Below are 21,026 nucleotides of genomic sequence, written 5' to 3'. Positions count from 1 at the left end.
TACACCATCCACTTGCCTTAGGATGCGCTGGGTTAAATATTGAAACACATTGTTAGCAGCTACAAAGATTCATAACGATGTCATGCCCATGAGTTTTGTTTTGTCACAGACAGACGGCCACAGGCCATTCCTGCTTTGAACAAGCGTCGTCAAACAGACGCAGGCCTATTTCGCTGAAATCAGAACGTTGTAGAGTTTTGGAACACTTTGTACTCGCGTAGTATGACATTTTTAAGAATCGAAGATGTCCTCTGTGGAATAAACATGGACTCTTCAAACATCTCTCGTCTGAAACCTAGTCCATGTTTTACGTCCACGAGACCAAGAAGGCCCTGACGTTTGGTCGTATTACTTGACTTCCAGAAGGCGCTCGGTATAGTTCCGCACTGTCGGACGTGTGAAATATAAAGCCAGCTTTTTGATTAGTTTCAAGAGATACTAGCAGAACGGAATGTATCTTTCTTAGTGGAAACAAATCATCAAACGTAAAACTAAATTATGGCGCGCCCCAAGAGAATGTTAAAAAGACCATTACTTTTACAATGCATATACCATTATTTTTTCAATACATATAACTAACCAACGGATAACGTCGGAAGTTTCGTAAGGCTTTTCGCAGATGATGCTGCTGTATACAGAGAAGTCGCAAGGCTAGAAAATTATAACGAAGTGCAGGGAGACCTGCTGAAGATCGATGCTTGATGCAAGGATTGGCAGTTGGCCCTCAACATAAACAAGTATAGGATATTGCGAATAAATAGTCTGAAGGATACATTATTGTTTGAATCCACGATTGCAGAACAATCACTGGACAACTATTAAATATCTGGGAGTATGCGTACATAGAGTTTTAAATGTGCAACGATCGCATAAAACTAATTGCAGACAATGGAGATATCAGAGAAGGTATCATTGGAACGATCCTCAGGAAGTGTAGCGGATCCTCGAAGGAGATACCTGAATACTGCTAGTCAGTCTGGGGTCCGCATCAAACAGGAGTGACAGAAGAAAGAGGAAATATCCCAAGAAGAAAAGCATTTTTCATCACAGGTTCATTTAGTAAAGGCGAACACGTCACGAAGATGCTCAGCCAACTCGAGTAGCAGACGCTGCAGGAGAGCCACTGTGCATCACTGTGTAGTTCACTGTTGAAATTCAGAGAGAGTATGTTCCAAGAAAAGTTACCAATACATTGCTTCGTCTTATGTACATTACGCGAAAAGACCGTGAAGGAAAAATCAGAGTGTTCCGGCCTCGTAGAAAGGCTTCCCAACAATCGTCCTTTACGAGGATAATTCGCGACTTCATCAGGTGAGGAAAGAAGTGATACACAAAGTATTCTCCGCCGCATAACATAAGGTATCTCGCGGATTATAGCTGGAGGTATGTTCAACAAACGTGGTCTAGGGGTGCCAGCACAGTAACTCAGGGGTGTTCAGACAGAGCACTGGCCAGCCTCTGTCATTACAGAAACTGAACCAAGCTCTTATCGATGGAATTTGATAGGCGTCTTGCGGAATCGCACAGAACCACTGACGATAAACAAAGAAACAGATCGAAAGAAAAAGGAGGTTAGCATCTTTGACCAGTAATCCAAATGTCCTGAGTCCCCGATTTGAACATAGCCACTGTTTAAATTTTCAATAATACCCATCAACAATTGAGGCCTAAGACTTCCGGCGCCAGAAGGCACCCTCGTCTTCTGACGGTCTTGTCAAAGAGGGCGGAGAAGCAGACAAAGGTTCATGCCACTCCCGCGTCCTTAGAGTGGGATACTGCCATTAAAATGCGGAAGAATCAGCAATGATCTACAGCATGAGTATACAGAAGGCAATGGAAAATACAGCGTTAAAGACACATAATACGTGTCCATAGGACATGAGACCTGTAATTGAAAAAAAAAAGGGTCATGATGCTCTTTCCATTGGCAGAAGATTTCGGATTATCCCCCACTCAGATGACTGCCATGAGAAAAAGATGGAATAACCAACGAAGGGATAAAATTCTACGAGACAGGGAGTGGAAAGTCAGAAGTATGAACGTGGTAGGGAAGCTAGAAAATCTGAAAAGGAAAATGCAAAGGCTCAATCTAGGTATAGGAGGGTCAGTGAATTGAAATGGAAGGAAGAGAAGGATTTCTGATTAGATAAATGTTGGGTAACGTCAAAAGCAGCACAAAATAATATAACGGGAGTAAGATTCGTTACGGATAGGAAAAGAGGGCAGAGCGTGAGTAACTGTGAACACTTCAGTGATAGAGTTGTTCTCACCAGAATCGGCAGCAAACCAACGTCGACAACAATAGTTCATGTATAAATGCCGACGTCAAAATTAGAAGATAATGAGGTCGAGAAAATATTTAAGGATATTGACACGCTATCTAATGATCACGTAGGATTGGAATGTGGTTGTAGGGGAAGGAGTAGAAGAAAGGATTACGGAAGATATGGGCTTGGTAGTAGGAACGAGAGAGGAGAAAGGTTGAGCTCTGCAATAAATTTCAGCTATTACTAGCGAATACTCTATTCAAGAATCACAAGAGCAGGAGGGATACATGGAAAGGGCCCGGAGAAAAAGGAAGATTCCAGCTGGATTACATCATGACCAGGCATAAATTCCGAAAGCAGATATTGGATTGTAGGGCGTACCTACGAGCACTGATGAAGAGTAGAGTGAAGTTAACAGAATCATTCGGAAGAATCACTGTGGATGGATGTGGTATATTGAAGTACTGAGGACTAATGAGACGCCATTGAAGTTCGCTAAAGATGTGGATACTGCTATAAGAATAACAAAGTAGGCAGTGGAGTTGATGAGGAATGGACATCTTTAACAAGAGCAATCACAGAAGTTGGAAAGAAAGACATAGGTACAAAGAAGGTAACTACGAAGAAACTATGGGTAACAGAAGGAATAGTTCAACTGATCGGCGAAAGAGGGAAGCACAAAAATGTTCACGGAAGACAGGAATACAGCATTATAAATCACTTAGGAATGAAATAAATAGGATGGTAGGATATGTGTTATGGAATAACTTTCATGGTACTAGACGGAGCTGAAGAGGTAAAATCTGTAGAGGAAGACAGAGACTAGAGTACATACAATAAATAGTTGAAGACGTAGGTTGCAAGTGCTACTCTGAGACGAACAGGTTGTCACAGGATTAGAATTCGCCTCAAAGCAGTCAGAAGTCTGATGACTATTTTAAAAAATTGAAAAAATGTTCAACAAACTCTGGTGTGTGATGCTAAAAGAGAGAAGCTATGCATCACAAAATTCCCACAGAAGTCTACGAAGACATTGCCACGCTCTTCATATATATCTAATAATAGCCGTAACAGTAAAATTTGAAAAATTTGGGTTTATACAGAGGCGTGAAGACAATCGTCCCCCCACGTCCCCACTAACATTTGTAATCCACTGGCTTGCTTGGTGGAAGCATAGACGAACCAAGTCTTCAAGACGATCAGATACTACCTGCAATCTTCATAATCTATGGCTACCTCCAAATATTTGGATTTTTCGTTTTTCATGTTTTTTTTTCATTTTTTTAGATTGAAATATTTAACTCTTAATTATACATGGTATGTCCGTAGCGCCATGGAAGCGAGATGGGTGATAATTTCCCGTCGTGTGCTTTGAGATACGAAACAAGTGGCCGACAATGTCCAACTCAAATGCAATACGAACGATAATTCGTTTATTTTCCACAACATTTATCATTTTTGCTATGCTTGTTTTTACGTTCTCTGCTGACACATGTAATGAAAGTAGTGAAATTCCACATTCCCGATCTTTGCTTTTTCTTTATATGTTTACTAGCAAATTCCATGGATCATTTGCATGATAAATAGTAATTACGTGGAACGAGTCATTTAACCTTCACATCGAAAATTAATTGTAAATATGGCTATGTGCTGAAAATTCTAAGCATTTTTTTAAAATGCATAATGATGTGAATTAGTAATTCCTACCCACTACCTTTACACATTACAACAATAAAAATTCTACTACATGTGAAACGTCAACCACGACCTGCAACAAATGATGATACCCAAGTAGGTGTTTTAGCTGCTGTCGCGGCTAATCCGCACATCAGTAGCAGACAAATTGCGCGAGAATCGGGAATCTCAAAAACGTCAGTGATGAGAATCCTACATCAACATCGATTGCACTAGGAATTGCATGGCGAGGGCTTTGAACGTCGTATACAGTTCTGCCACTGGGCACAAGAGAAATTACCGGACGGTGACAGATTTTTTGCACACGTTCTACTTAGCGACGTAGCGTCATTCACCAACAGCGATATCGTAAACCGGTATAATATGCGCTATTGGGCAACGGAAAATCTACGATGGCTGCGACAAGTGGAACATCAGCGACCTTGGCGGGTTAATGTATGGTGCGGCATTATGGGAGGAAGGATAATTGGCCCCCATTTTATCGATGGCAATCTAAATGGTGCAATGTATGCTGATTTCCTACGTAATGTTCTACCGATGTTACTACAAGATGTTTCACTGTATGACAGAATGGCGATGTACTTCCAACATGATGGATGTCCGGCACATAGCTCGCGTGCGGTTGAAGCGGTATTGAATAGCATATTTCATGACAGGTGGATTGGTCGTCGAAGCACCATATCACAGCCCACACGTTCTGACGTCCCCAGAATTCTTTCTGTGGGGAAAGTTGAAGGATATTTGGTACCGTGATCCAACGACAACGCCTGACAAGGATAACCCCGAGCCGAAAGCCCTGTAGCGTGCATTCCACTGATCCCAAACTACCGCCATTTGCGACGTCAATGGTTGGAGGGCAGAGTGGAGGTCTGTTGTGTTTTCTGATGAAAGCTGGTTCTACCTCAGAGGAAGTGGTGGCCCTGTGTTGGTTAATAGGAGGCCAGTTGATGGCCTGCAACCAATGTTTCTGTGTACGAGAGGCACAGGGTCTACACCTGAAATTATTGTCTGAGATGTCAGTAGGAGCTCCCTGACTACAAATTGGTACGTCAGTCTGCGCTGCCATTCTTGAACAGCATTCGAGGGGATGCTTTCCAACAGGATAACGCTCGCCTACGTACCACTGCCCGCATTCGTGGTCGTGCGGTAGCGTTCTCGCTTCCCACGCCCGGGTTCCCGGGTTCGATTCCCGGCGGGGTCAGGGATTTTCTCTGCCTCGTGATGGCTGGGTGTTGTGTGCTGTCCTTAGGTTAGTTAGGTTTAAGTAGTTCTAAGTTCTAGGGGACTTATGACCACAGCAGTTGAGTCCCATAGTGCTCAGAGCCATTTGAACCATTTTTGAACGTACCACTGTTGTAACCCAATATGCTCTCCAGAGTGTCAACATGTGCATTAGCCTGCTCGATTATCAGATCTAATCCCTATCGAACACACATAGGGCATCATCGTTCGACAAATCCTGCATCATCCGCAAACAGCATTAACCGTCCCTCTATTGACCGATCAAGTGCTACAGGGTGGAACTCCATAAGAATCTTCGTGATCACAGTACCGCGCCATTTTTCATTCGGTGTTTATGGTGCAAATTAATAGTTTGTTTTGAACATTTCTTCAATGTCGACAATGTGAAGTGTGATACATACATCCTATAGAAGGTTGATCTTTGCACCTCCCGGACAATCACTTTTCTGTCGCCCTCCTGATGCACATGATGTCATTAGCAGCTAATATTTTTAGACTGAACTTGCGACCTCGCACTCAAGGGGTTCCCTGTAAGAGGCACACTTTCGAAGCTTTGCGTTCAGTATTCAAATTCAGCTTTTTTTGTCGCGAAAATATGTGACATCAATATTTTTATGAAATCGTGTAACACGATGGAATTAATGGTAAAAAACTAAAAATTTCTGATCTTATTAAAATAATTTTATCATCACAATTGACACTGATTAACATCTTCCAGAAAATTACCACCAACAGTTTTCGTTTACCTCCTATAAGTTAGTGACAAATTTGATCCTCGAGTCCAAAAAGACATATCAGATAATGGAAAGATGCCCTAGCAAAGCAAGCATCTCTATGTGAATGCTGTTGTAACCGTACGTATGCCTGTAATACCCAAATCTTGTTCTTGTACATTTTTCTCATTTCTGTGTAGATGGTACTTATAGACCTGCACAAATATTCAGTTCTCTCTCCGCAAATTTTGAAACAATTCTTTCAGGGCATACAAAAGGACATTTTATTATTAATTCAGATACGCACTCATTAATATGGACTGAATCAGAAATATCCCAAATGTATGCTTATTGTTATCGGTAGGATTTTTGTAGAGTCCTGCCTAAGAGTATCCATTGTTAGGTGTTCGTCTTGTTTACTTCTTTCAGTATACCGTGGGTGTAAAATTTGTTTTACGCTGAATCTGCCCTTAGTTAAGCCTATGTAACTTCGTACCGGGGTACACCTGAAACTTCCGTAGCCCGTACTTTGAATTCCCAAAAACAAGTGCTGAGTAACATTTACAGTCATATGATGGCTGTATGGGCATGTTCCGAAAGCCAATACAGTAACAAGAAAAATTAGTGGAACGACATTCGAACATGCACTTATGAGCCACAAAATCTGGAAGCTCACAAAAGAAACCTATCAGTAGTTTCTGGACAAAGGTTTGAGGCCTTACGTAAAAATGGATACGTTTGCGTACATTATTGACTCGTGGTGTTGGGGAAAACGATCCCTCCTTATACGATGGGCTGTTTGTCGGTGAAATCGCAATACCGACATGGTTATTAAAAGTAGTTCCTCGAAAGAGTAGGACGTCATGTAAAACCTGCTACGTATAATGGTACTAGCAGGTGAAGAATTACATTCGCCGTTTACACAAGTGCCCTATTCTCATCGCACAGCAAAGGGAAACCATAAGCAGAAGCGATGCAGTTGAAATACACATCTTTGATCCATTATGAACTGGAAGCTCCAGCTTTCGAGAACATTCTTCGATACGGGAGGTTTACCGCCAGATCGCGAGGCTGTGTTTCTAGTGACACTCAAAAAAATGGTTCAAATGGCTCTGAGCACTATGGGACTTAACTTCTGAGGTCATCAGTCCCCTAGAACATAGAACTATTTAAACCTAAGGACATCACACACATCCATGCCCGAGGCAGGATTCGAACCTGCGACCGTAGCGGTCGCGCGGTTCCAGACTGTAGCGCCTAGAACCGCTTGGCCACCACGGCCGGCTAGTGACATTCACACAAAAAATGTGACAGTGATATGTGTACTTTCGAACGTTGTTCGCAGTGCTACGAATCTTTATACTTTGAATGTTTTTTTTTTAAACACACCGCTTCTCTTGAAACATAAAAGTACAGGGCTATTACAAATGATTGAAGCGATTTATTAATTCGCTGTAGCTCCATTCATTGACATATGGTCACAACACACTACAGATACGTAGAAAAATTCATAAAGTTTTGTTCGGCTGAAGCCGCACTTCAGGTTTCTGCCGCCAGAGCGCTCGAGAGCGCAGTGAGACAAAATGGCGACAGGAGCCGAGAAAGCGTATGTCGTGCTTGAAATGCACTCACATCAGTCAGTCATAACAGTGCAACGACACTTCAGGACGAAGTTCAACAAAGATCCACCGACTGCTAACTCCATTCGGCGATGGTATGCGCAGTTTAAAGCTTCTGGATGCCTCTGTAAGAGGAATCAACGGGTCGGCCTGCAGTGAGCGAAGAAACGGTTGAACGCGTGCGGGCAAGTTTCACGCGTAGCCCGCGGAAGTCGACGAATAAAGCAAGCAGGGAGCTAAACGTTCAACAGCCGACGGTTTGGAAAAGGCTAAAGCAGAAGCCTTACCGTTTACAATTGCTACAAGCCCTGACACCGATGACAAAGTCAAACGCTTTGAATTTTCGGCGCGGTTGCAACAGCTCATGGAAGAGGATGCGTTCAGTGCGAAACTTGTTTTCAGTGATGAAGCAAAATTTTTTCTTAATGGTGAAGTGAACAGACACAATGTGCGAATCTGGGCGGTAGAGAATCCTCTCGCATTCGTGCAGCAAATTCGCAATTCACCAAAAGTTAACGTGTTTTGTGCAATCTCACGGTTTAAAGTTTATAGCCCCTTTTTCTTCTGCGAAAAAAACGTTACAGGACACGTGTATCTGGACATGCTGGAAAATTGGCTCATGCCACAACTGGAGACCGACAGCGCCGACTTCATCTTTTAACAGGATGGTGCTCCACCGCACTTCCATCATGATGTTCGGCATTTCTTAAACAGGAGATTGGAAAACCGATAGATCGGCCGTGGTGGAGATCATGATCAGCAATTCATGTCATGGCCTCCACACTCTCCCGACTTAACCCCATGCGATTTCTTTCTGTGGGGTTATGTGAAAGATTCAGTGTTTAAACCTCCTCTACCAAGAAACGTGCCAGAACTGCGAGCTCGCATCAACGATGCTTTCGAAGTCATTGATGGGGACATGCTCCGCGGAGTGTGGGAGGAACTTTATTATCGGCTTGATGTCTGCCGAATCACTAAAGGGGCACATATCGAACATTTGTGAATGCCTAAAAAAACTTTTTGAGTTTTTGTATGTGTGTGCAAAGCATTGTGAAAATATCTCAAATAATAAAGTTATTGTAGAGCTGTGAAATCGCTTCAATCATTTGTAATAACCCTGTAAAATACAAGGCAAAAACTTAAACACTAAAAAGTTTATGTTTTTTTATTTTCAGTTACCTTGATTACACAAGATTATATAAAATTTGTAATAATACAATCTGTTTTTAATAAGATTTAAAATGCTTATTTCTCTTGTCAATAATTCCATTGTATTTTACGATGTCAGAAAAAGTATTCATGTCTCATATTTCCGTGACAACAAAAGAAAACCAATATGTAAGACTGGATTTGAATGTTGTTGTTGTTGTGGTCTTCAGTCCTGAGATTGGTTTGATGCAGCTCTCCATGCTACTCTGTCCTGTGCAAGCTTCTTCATCTCCCAGTACCTACTGCAACCTACATCCTTCTGAATCTGCTTAGTGTATTCATCTCTTGGTCTCCCCCTACGATTTTTACCCTTCACGCTGCCCTCCAATACTAAATTGGTGATCCCTTGATGTCTCAGAACATGTCCTACCAACCGATCCCTTCTTCTGGTCAAGTTGTGCCACAAACTTCTCTTCTCCCCAATCCTATTCAATACTTCCTCATTAGTTATGTGATCTACCCATCTAATCTTCAGCATTCTTCTGTAGCACCACATTTCGAAAGCTTCTATTCTCTTCTTGTCCAAACTATTTACCGTCCATGTTTCACTTCCATACACGGCTACACTCCATACAAATACTTTCAGAAATGACTTCCTGACACTTAAATCTATACTCGATGTTAACAAATTTCTCTTCTTCAGAAACGATTCCCTTGCCATTGCCAGTCTACATTTTATATCCTCTCTACTTCGACCATCATCAGTTATTTTGCTACCCAAATAGCAAAACTCCTTCACTACTTTAAATGTCTCATTTCCTAATCTAATACCCTCAACATCACCCGACTTAATTCGACTACATTCCATTATCTTCGTTTTACTTTTGTTGATGTTCATCTAATATCCTCCTTTCAAGACACTGTCCATTCCGTTCAGCTGCTCTTCCAGATCCTTTACTGTCTCTGACAGAATTGCAATGTCAACGGCGAACCTCAAAGTTTTTATTTCTTCTCCATGGATTTTAATACCTACTCCGAATTTTTCTTTTGTTTCCTTTACTGCTTGCTCAATATACAGATTGAATAACATCGGGGAGAGGCTACAACCCTGTCTTATTCCCTTCCCAACCACTGCTTCCCTTTCATGTCCCTCGACTCTTATAACTGCCATCTGGTTTCTGTACAAATTGTAAATAGCCTTTCGCTCCCTGTATTTTACCCCTGCCACCTTTAGAATTTGAAAGAGAGTATTCCAGTCAACATTGTCAAAAGCTTTCTCCAAGTCTACAAATGCTAGAAACGTAGGTTTGCCTTTCCTTAATCTTTCTTCTAGGATAAGTCATAAGGTCAGTATTGCCTCACGTGTTCCAGTATTTCTACGGAATCCAAACTGATCTTCCCCAAGGTCGGCTTCTACTAGTTTTTCCATTCGTTTGTAAAGAATTCGTGTTAGTATTTTGCAGCTGTGGCTTATTAAACTGATTGTTCGGTAATTTTCACATCTGTCAACACCTGCTTTCTTTGGGATTGGAATTATTATATTCTTCTTGAAGTCTGAGGGTATTTCACCTGTTTCATACATCTTGCTCACCAGATGGTAGATTTTTGTCAGGAATGGCTCTCCCAAGGCCGTCAGTAGTTCCAATGGAATGTTGTCTACTCCGGGGGCCTTGTTTCGACTCAGGTCTTTCAGTGCTCTGTCAAACTCTTCACGCAGTATCGTATCTCCCATTACATCTTCATCTACATCCTCTTCCATTTCCATAATATTGTCCTCAAGTACATCGCCCTTGTATAGACCCTCTATATACTCCTTCCACCTTTCTGCTTTCCCTTCTTTGCTTAGAACTGGGTTTCCATCTGAGCTCTTGATGTTCATACAAGTGTTTCTCTTATCTCCAAAGGTCTCTTTAATTTTCCTGTAGGTAGTGTCTATCTTACCCCTAGTGAGATAAGCCTCTATATCCTTACATTTGTCCTCTAGCCATGCCTGCTTAGCCATTTTGCGCTTCCTGTCGATCTCATTTTTGAGACATTTGTATTCCTTTTTGCCTGCATTTTTATATTTTCTCCTTTCATCAATTAAATTCAATATTTCTTCTGTTACCCAAGGATTTCTACTAGCCCTCGTGTTTTTACCTACTTGATCCTCTGCTGCCTTCACTACTTCTTCCCTCAAAGCTACCCATTCTTCTTCTACTGTATTTCTTTCCCCCATTCCATTCAATTGTTCCCTTATGCTCTCCCTGAAACTCTGTACAGCCTCTGGTTCTTTCAGTTTATCCAGGTCCCATCTCCTTAAATTCCCACCTTTTTGCAGTTTCTTCAGTTTTAATCTACAGGTCATAACCAATAGATTGTGGCCAGAGTCCACATCTGCCCCTGGAAATGTCTTACAATTTAAAACCTGGTTCCTAAATGTCTGTCTTACCATTATATAATCTATCTGATACCTTTTAGTATCTCCAGGGTTCTTTCATGTACACAACCTTCTATCATGATTCTTAAACCAAGTGTTAGCTATGATTAAGTTGTGCTCTGTGCAAAATTCTACCAGGCGGCTTCCTCTTTCATTTCTTAGCCCCAATCCATATTCACCTACTACGTTTCCTTCTCTCCCTTTTCCTACACTCGAATTCCAGTCACCCATGACTATTAAATTTTCGTCTCCCTTCACTATCTGAATAATTTCTTTTATTTCATCATACATTTCTTCAATTTCTTCGTCATCTGCAGAGCTAGTTGGCATATAAACTTGTACTACTGTTGTAGGCGTGGGCTTCGTATCTATCTTTGCCACAATAATGCGTTCACTATGCTGTTTGTAGTAGCTTACCCGCATTCCTATTTTCCTATTCATTATTAAACCTACTCCTGCATTACCCCTATTTGACTTTGTGTTTATAACCCTGTAGTCACTTGACCAGAAGTCTTGTTGCTCCTGCCACCGAACTTCACTAATTCCCACTATATCTAACTTTAACCTATCCATTTCCCTTTTTAAATTTTCTAACCTACCTGCCCGATTAAGGGATCTGACATTCCACCCTCCGATCCGTAGAGCGCCAGTTTTCTTTCTCCTGATAACGACATCCTCTTGAGTAGTCCCCGCCCGGAGATTCGAATCGGGGACTATTTTACCTCCGGAATATTTTACCCAACAGGACGCCATCATCATTTAATCATACAGTAAAGCTGCATGCCCTCGGGAAAAATTACGGCCGTAGTTTCCCCTTGCTTTCAGCCGTTCGCAGTACCAGCACAGCAAGGCCGTTTTGGTTATTGTTACAAGGCCATATCAATCAATCATCCAGACTGTTGCCCTTGCAACTACTGAAAAGGCTGCTTCTCCTCTTCAGGAACCACACGTTTGTCTGGCCTCTCAACAGATACCCCTCCGTTGTGGTTGTACCTACGGTACGGCTATCTGTATCGCTGAGGCACGCAAGCCTCCCCACCAACCGCAAGGTCCATGGTTCATGGGGGGGGGGGGGGGGTGGATTTGAATATGGGACGCAAAATTTTTATATTGTGCTCTTAGACATGCACCACCAACTCACTTGATTTCATGATGCGCGAGTGGACTGCTGAAGTCATCTCAAAAGTTTGACCGACATTTTCTGGAAAACTGCCAGTTGTTGGCACCTAAACCGAAATACACAGATCAAAAAAGTTTTGCATCACCCCGGTTCCCAGAACTTCTGAAAACAGACATTGACTGTGAATGTTGTAACACAGGCACAGTCCGTTTGACTGTTCAGAGATGTCACCAAAGATGTAAACAACCACACATGAGCAACGTCTACTACACGGAGGGGGTACGACAGCCGATCAGTTCCAGTCATTCCACCAGGAAAGCTCGTGTTGTCCGTAGTTCAACCATGCCTAGACTGTCAATACCGCGGTTCGATCGCTTCCCCATTGTTACTTTCTGCGAGGAAGGGCTCTCAACAAGGGAAGTGTCCAGGGGTATAGGAGTGAACCGAAGCGATGTTGTTCGGACGTGGAGGATAGACAGAGTGGCAGGAACTGTCGATGACATGCCTCGCTCAGGCCGCTCAAGGGCTACTACTCCAGTGGATGACCGCTACCTCCGGGTTATGGCTCGGAGGAACCATAACAGCAACGCCACCATGTTGAATAATAGTTTTGGTATAGCCACAGGACGTCGTGTTACGACTCAAACTGTGCACAATAGGTTGCATGATGCGCAACGTCACTCCCGACGTCCATGGCGAGGTCCATCTTTGCAACCACGACACCATGCAGCGCGGTACAGATGGGCCCAATACCATGCCGAATGGATTGCTCAGGACACCGATGAGTGTCGCATATGCCTTCAACCAGACAATTGTCGGAGATGTGTTTGGAGGCAACCCGGTCAGGCTGTACGCCTTAGACACACTGTCCAGCGAGTGCAGCAAGGTGGAGGTACCCTGATGTTTTGGGGTCGCATTATGTGGGACCGACGTACGCCGCTGGTGGTCATGGAAGGCGCCGTAACGGCTGCACGAAACGTGAATGACCTCCTCCTACCGACAGCGCAACCATATCGGCAGCGTCTTGGCAATGCTTTCGTCTTCATGGACAGCAATTCGCGCCCCCATCGTGCACATCTTTGGAATAACTTCCTTCGGGATAACGACATCGCTCGACTAGAGTGGCCAGCATGTTCTCCAGACATGAACCTTATCGAGCATGCCTGGGATAGACTGAAAAGGACTGTTTATGGACGACGTGACCCACAACCACTCTGAGGGATCTATGCCGAATCGCCATTGAGGAGTGGTACAATCTGGACCAACAGTGCCTTGATGAACTTGTGGATAGTATGCCACGACGACTACAGGCATGCATCAACGCAAGAGGACGTGCTACTGGGTATTAGAGGTACCCGTGTGTGCAGCAATCTGGACTACCACCTCTCAAGCTCTCGCTTTGTGGTGGTACAACATGCAATGTGTGGTTTTCATGGGCAATAAAAAGGGCGGTAATGATGTTTATGTTGATATCTATTCCAATTTTCTGTACAGGTTCCGGAACTCTCGGAACCGAGGTGATGCAAAACTATTTTTGGTGTGGTATATGTGTCAGTTTGCTTTCATTCTTCTTTCACCTTGCAATGTTTCGGATGTATCAGAGAGAGACCTATGTCAGGTTACTCTTGTGAATATAGTTGCATTACTCTGTTTTCACGTTTTGGTGACTACATATAACTGCCTCTCTCTCTGGTGTTAAAACATTTACACCGAAACTGAATATCCTAAACGGTGTGTACTCTGACCGATTTTCAGATTCAAATGTGATTATTATGATCGTTTTATTAAAATTTTATGATATTTATGGTAGTGACCATAGGGGCTTATGCGAAAGGATGACATACAAATTATTACAATACATTTTATAAAACGCAGAGGAAGTTATGAAAGAATAGTGGGTGGTCAGAGTTAGCATGGATATGGAGTTACGTTGACCGTCCTACACTTCCACCACAACTGTCTACAACCATTCCGTTTGTGGTCGACATTTCAAAAACACATCGAAACTTTGACCACCCAGAAATACATACACCGATCTAAAGTTTTCTTAAGTGCTTTAATAAGCCTCGTAAAGGAAAAATAAGTAGCCTGATAGATAAATCGAATAAAGAGATCCGTAACGAGTTTGTTTGCGTGGTCATCGTTCGCAGCAAGCACAGAAATATTTGTTGTGTAAATAAAAACCGCCTTTTCTTGTGCACAACATTTTATTTCTCCCAGACGTGTTTCACCTTTTTCCCTTTCCCGGGGCATCTTTAGTGGGATCTAGAATAATACAGTTTTGTTTTGATATGTGTCATTTACAGATTATAAATAAGTAATTACTTATTTACATAAAAAGCGAGACGTGGACTGTTTTAAAATCTACAAATAACACATTTCAAAACAGAACTGTATCATTCTAGATCCCACTGATGATACCTTAAAATGAAAAGTCGAAACGCATATGGGAGAAATAAAATACAGTGCAGTAAGAAAAGGCGGTTTCTATTAACAAAACAAATATTAGTGTAATCAATCATCAGAATTATAAGTGTAATGAACGGTTTTAACATGGAGTTCCACACACATAGCTCCAAATTAAGTTGAGGATAATACGTTCAGTTTAATCTGTTTTAAACCTCAATCCAGTGCAGTGCAGCTAGAAGTTAGGTTATATGTTCTTCATTTATAGAGTCAATATCTGACACTTGTGGCCAAACAAAGTTCATTCGTTATTTCCGGATATATCTGACATTACATATTATACCTTAACCACTGCCTGAAACATAACAGCTCGGAATTTGAGCGATATATGAATGCCATTTGTTTTTCCTAGTTCTATGCGCATTAACAATTAAAAATGGGCATTTGTCTATCTATGGATTCTTAATGTTTGTATTCTTTAGTTCCACACTGTCATTGGCTGTTTAATAAAATGAGTATCTGTAATCTTGGGGTAACAATGACTAGTGGCCAATGTAACCCCGAAACTGTGGAATCATGCACACGACCTCAGAAATTTTTATATACTGACTCATAGATACATGTGAACAAAAAACTCAGTGATCTGTTTTGGTAATTAATCGAGTAATATACAAGATATAGTTGGTTTTTTCAGGTGAATGATAGCGTTGGTTTTTGCACAACCAGATTTTAACTCACTTTTTCGTATACAACTGTAAGTGCAACAGGTGCGCCAACTGCTGTGCAAGAAAATCGGCACTACGTGGCGCCATATCGTATGTATTGATCGAACTTTACTACCAAACAGTATATTCTAAACATATAGGTAAGAGCCAGCACAACGCTGTAAACCTTTCGATGTAGGAGTGGTCAATGTAACCACAATGGTCAAAGTTACGGTTTACGGTTGTGTGAGTCACATGTACCAAAATACTCATAAAATATCTCTAAAAAAAATTTTTGTCGGTGGACTCTGGGCTCATTCTGTAGAATAACTTGCTGAAAATGGTGATACTGCATTGGTCTATCAGTTTCCGCTCTGGGCAGCGTGTTTCGGAAGCAACAGACACTGGGGCTGCAAGGTCGCTTAGACGGCGAGTAAGTTATTATTTATTTATTTATTTATTTAGCATCTTCCATTCTGCTTTTGGTATTCATGAGATATGGGTGGGCGGATGTACAACTTCGTTTTTTTCAGCCAAATATCTCCGTTGGCTGTGTGTGGGACCGAGTAGTCGACAGTTGGGAATATTTTGGAGAGGATTTCCAGTTTCTTTGTTAGCCTGACAATCAAAGGAAATCTTCCGAAAATACTTGGTCAGAGACGGTAGCAGGCTGGCCTGATAGCTGACTCTCGTCTTTCGGCAGGTGGCGGCGGCACGAGTTCACAATTGGGCGCGTCAGCGAAGACTTCCAGCTGGCGCTGGAGGCCGTCACGGCCAATGGGATGCCCTCGCACCTCGCCATCGACAACATCACTGTCATCGACTGCTTCCCAGGTAATCACCGAACACATACTCATCTAACAATTTGCCGAGCTTTGCAAAAATTAAAATATGGCACTTCAGTTGTTCTTGCAAATTAACTAAATCTTCGGTGAACAGTACTGTCACAGTCTGACACATAAATCTGTGACATTCTCTGGTGTGAAAGTCGTTACCGTTAGAAATCTGGAGCGATAATAGCTCTCCAAGCGGTGAGAAAGCAGATAGGGACATGTGCCGTAAGAAAATGAAAGTTGAACCTAGTTTTCTACTTAATTAACGAGATAATTGTATAGTTTTGCGTTCTATGCATTACTAAATTGCCAAGGGACATGAATTATCGATAAGTAATTTATAAACAGCCGAATTTCACTGATCCGATGACATAAGGTACAACTTATTCATGAAGAAATGCTTTCGAATACGTGCAAAATTGCCGCTTAATCCGCTGAACGTGAGAGAAAATAAATACATATTTCATACATTAATAGCATACATATCTGTTGTTGTCCCTTATTATTGTGATAGTCACTTTCCTTGACACGTAAAAAAAATTTTACGCGGCCTAATGATTTTCCTATTCTTACACTTCATTCGACTTTCTGACAGACGAATATTTTTATGACTCTAATTACTTTTAATCCAAAAGGGTATATGTTGAAGATTCTTGCCGTTTGTGGCTCAGATGAAGCAACAATTGTGGAATTGGTTTCTTCCCTTTGCAAAACAGCTTTACTGCTTTTTGACGTTTTGACGTTTTATTATGACATCTGTGCGGTATTCCCTCAGCTACAGGTGTGGTGATTTATGTAATACAGTAAATGATGTAGGCATTACATTCCTTACAGGTTTCATACGTTCCACATTCAGTGAATTGCGCCAGATGTGTAGCGAACAGAACTTCGCGTTGTTGTGTAGATATATGACTTCTTTCTGCAAAAGATCATATCTCCTAGTGTTTAATAGCAATTTTTCGTTATTAAAGGAAAATGACATTCTTCAGTAAGTATCTGTATATTACAAATGAATCGCAAATAAACTGTCTGGGATCTATTTTCATACCTCCCAGAGCCCTTTGGAAACTAAAGAATGACAAATGCGGTGTCATTTTTTAGTTATTGTCGACTTTTATGGCAATACGCGCACGCTCCCTATTGTAAAAACTACGTTAGAAATCAGTATAAACAATATTATACGCATTCGTCCCGTATAGTACTCAGAAGTGTCACTTGCTGGCTTCTTGGAGCGCTGCTATTGCTGTGGGTAACAAAAACCCGACGGAATTTTGCGACTGTTATGTTAGACAGTGTTATTAATATTGTGAGACCTGTGTTTCTCCCAGCGTATACAATGTTCAAATAACTTACGGGGTTGCGATGGAGTCGACAACCGCCGACATTTCGATAGGAGCACACACCGTCATTTTCATGGCAAAATTGCACACTGTTAACACTAGCGCCATCACACAATCAAAGTTGACTGACGTCAGAAGTTATCGAAAGCGAAAATTAATTACCAACGGGTGAGGTAGCATTAACTCTGCCCCTTTCTTGACAAGGGAGAGAGCGGGATTACACGCATAATTTAAACAAAACCTATATCTCATATTTGTAAGGTTACTTTCTAATTTAATTTCAATTGCTCCCCTAATAACACCATCCCAACAATGGAAGTGCATGTCAGAATCTCCATGTTATTATATCCTAGGGTGACCGGTGCCAAGATAATGTTCTCCAGTTGCGGATTTGCTCCACTGTTGTAAGTGTGTAACATGCAGTTGCATAACATTGTCTTGGCACCGCTCATTCTGTGGAATATAACAGCACGGCGACTCTGATATGCACTTCCAGCTATTAGAATGGTGTTATTAAGGAAGCAGTTGAAATTATCTTAGCAAGTAACGTTACAAGTAGAGACAGAAGTTTTTGTTTAAATTCTGTGCGGAGTCCCGTTCTCTCCCTTATCAGGAAACAGAGACTGAGAAAATGTTTTAAATTCCTTGCACAGTGCTTACTATTTGAAAATGAGCGGACATGCTCCTGTACAAACATCGGTTTGTAGGCGATGTTACCCGGCTACATCCCCGCAAGTTTTCTAAACAGTATCATTATTATTGTTACTATTATTATCATTATCGTTATTATTTCTAATTTATTGGCACGCTCATTGTACAACGGTACTGATATGATGATACGGATTTAAACAACAAAATATCGATAAGTTAATTATGTCCCACCAGAACCTTCCGAGCTATTCAGAAGATGATCAAAAGAATTCCGTTCTGCACTTGTTATCAGAGCAAAACATGCAGTTTTAGATTTCACAATCTCCTTGTAACACAATGGGATGATAGGCCAAAATTTAAGTAATTCAAATGATCGTGTACTCAGTTGGTGACTTCATCTACTTATGTAACCCTGAATCAATTTAATTGCGTTAGTCAAGAGTGATTTACTCGTAGGATAGGATTCTCAGATGAAAAAAATGAAATTAAAGTTACTGTGCAACTCAAAGTCAATAATCCGTACTCATATACTCGCCGCAGCTACACTCAGATATGGAAAAACAGGGATCAATAAAAGTAAGAATGTATTGAAAATGACACTGATAATATGTAAGCATGCACTCAATGCATTCAAAATATAATAACACGCCCAACCCAAGCAACCCGAGTCGTACTGTAATTTAACCAGCCCCAAGCACGTGTACACCAGTTGACAATACTAAATGCAGTGCGGGTCACAGTTTTCGATCAATCAGAACAAAGGACAAATACGATAGGTTCGCATGCCGTATAATGGTGGTTTCCAATTTTGCTAGCTACAGAAAGTTGTTAGTTTATAACGTGAAATACCTGATCTGCGAATATTGGGAAATGAAATAAAGAATGGAAATAAGTGTGAGTGCTGCTTTACAAAGTAACTGAAAAATTGTACTGAGAGATGTGGAGCGAACACTCGGGGCTGGTTTAAGGCCCAAGCTACAGAAGCTACCGCTTGAGGTGCCAAGCTGTGAGGGGCACCAGTGGTTTCACAAGTGTAAGATTTCTATACAGAACGTATCACAATATTAGTAGCAGCCGCTAGGGACACCAAGTTGAGAAGCCAGAGAAGCCAGAAGTGTTAAGATTTCTATACAGGGCGTATCACAATTCTCGTAGCAGCTGCTTGAGGCACCAAGCTGAGAGGGCTGACACAGAGACGCCACAAGAGTAAGATCTCTATGCAGGGTGTATCACATTCTTCGTAGCGACTCCTTGGGGCACCAAGCTGAGACGGGTGCCAGAGACGCCACAAGTGAAAGATTAGTATACAGAATGAATCGCAATATTAGTGGCGGCCGCTTGGAGCACCAAGTTGAGAGGGGAGCCAGAGAGGCCGCAAGTGCAACATTTCTATACAGGATGTGTCACAATATTCGTAGCATCCGCTTGGAGCGCCAAGTTGAGATGGGTGCCAAAGATGCCACAAGTGTAAGGTTTCTACATAGCACGTTTCACAATACTAGTAGCAGCTGCTTGGGGTGCCAAGGTGAGAAGGGCACCAGAAACACCACAAGTGTAAGATTTCTATACAGGATGTATTACGGTATTAGAAGTGGAGACTTGTGGCGTCAAGCTGAGGGGGGCCAGATACGCCACAAGTTCAAAAATGGCTCTGAGCACTATGGGACTTAACTTCTATGGTCATCAGTCCCCTAGAACTTAGAACTACTGAAACCTAACTAACCTAAGGACAAACTGCCTATTGGCTTCTGTCTCGGGTTCTTCGGCCGACGTTCATCTAATGATTTTTCTGACGTTTCGCCAGCACGAGTGGCTGGCATTGTCAAAGCTTCACCCTCCATTGCCGGTGGTGAACTGGAGGCGAGCTCGCGGCCGCAGACTATATGTACCTGGCGCGCGCCAACGTCCGAGGGCTTCTCCGCGGTCATTTCTGGTGCGGTTCTCCTCTTGCTACCTGCGACGGTCGTTCGCTGCAGTACGGGAAGCCAGGATCCGTTTACCTTAAGGCTTTCCTCTTTCTTGTTGAAACTGTTCGCGTGTTTTTGGACCGATGTACTCCAGAGCGTCGCTGAGTGGCACTTTCGTAAATAACGAAACAACATCAAAACTGACCAGGATGTCGTTTGGCGCAAGTTTCAGTTTCTTCAGCTTCTCAATGAAATATCCTGAGTCCTTAATGTATGTATCGGTCTTTCCCACGTGTTCCATGTTCCCGCAAGACATCAAAAAGCTCTTCCATGCATGTCTCACCACGAGCTATTTCACGTGGAATGGCGATTTCTACGAACAGCTGGAAGGCGTCGCCATGGGTAGTCCTCTCAGTCCAGTGGTGGCCAACTTCTTCATGGAACAATTGAAGCACAGGCACTGGACTCGGCGACTTGCAAACCTAAGGTGTGGTACAGGTATGTCGATGATACTTTCGTGGTGTGGAGCCATGGTGAAGAACAGCTCGGTGAATTCCTGAGACACTTGAACAGCCTCCATGCCAATATAACATTTACCATGGAAGTAGAAAAGGACAGGAAACTGCCATTTCTAGACGTGCTGGTCACAAGGGACGGCGAAAACCTGGGACACAGCATGTATCGAAAACCGACACACACGGACCGATACCTGCACAAACTGTCAAACCACCACCCGAGCCAGAAAAGAGGCATGATTAGTACGCTCGTAACGAGAGCAGGACGAATATGTGAGCCTCAACACCTCAAACGAGAAATGCAACACCTGGAAACTGTTCTGAGGAGCAATGGGTACTCCACAAATTACATTAGAAGTGTAACAGAGCCAAACACTCGGCGAAGTAAGGAACCAGAAAAAGAAATGTCGGGTACGGCCTTTCTGCCATACATTCCCAGAGTGACG

At 42.3% G+C, this 21,026-nt stretch overlaps 1 protein-coding gene across 3 annotated transcripts in view; it reads left to right on the top strand.

Annotated features, from left to right (window-relative positions):
- LOC126183396 (leukocyte tyrosine kinase receptor) overlaps positions 1-21,026 on the top strand; it is a 974,779-nt gene that overhangs the window by 368,949 nt on the left and 584,804 nt on the right. For all 3 annotated transcript variants that reach the window (XM_049925358.1, XM_049925343.1, XM_049925351.1), the window contains exon 3: positions 16,038-16,168. In XM_049925358.1, coding sequence (XP_049781315.1) covers positions 16,038-16,168 — 131 coding nt within the window. The remainder of the gene's footprint in view (positions 1-16,037; positions 16,169-21,026) is intronic.

The sequence above is a fragment of the Schistocerca cancellata genome, chromosome 1 (genome assembly GCF_023864275.1).
Source record: "Schistocerca cancellata isolate TAMUIC-IGC-003103 chromosome 1, iqSchCanc2.1, whole genome shotgun sequence".
NCBI classification, from domain to species: domain Eukaryota; kingdom Metazoa; phylum Arthropoda; class Insecta; order Orthoptera; family Acrididae; genus Schistocerca; species Schistocerca cancellata.
The sequence above is the reverse complement of the archived record's forward strand: the minus strand, read 5'-3'. Positions and strand labels throughout refer to the sequence as shown.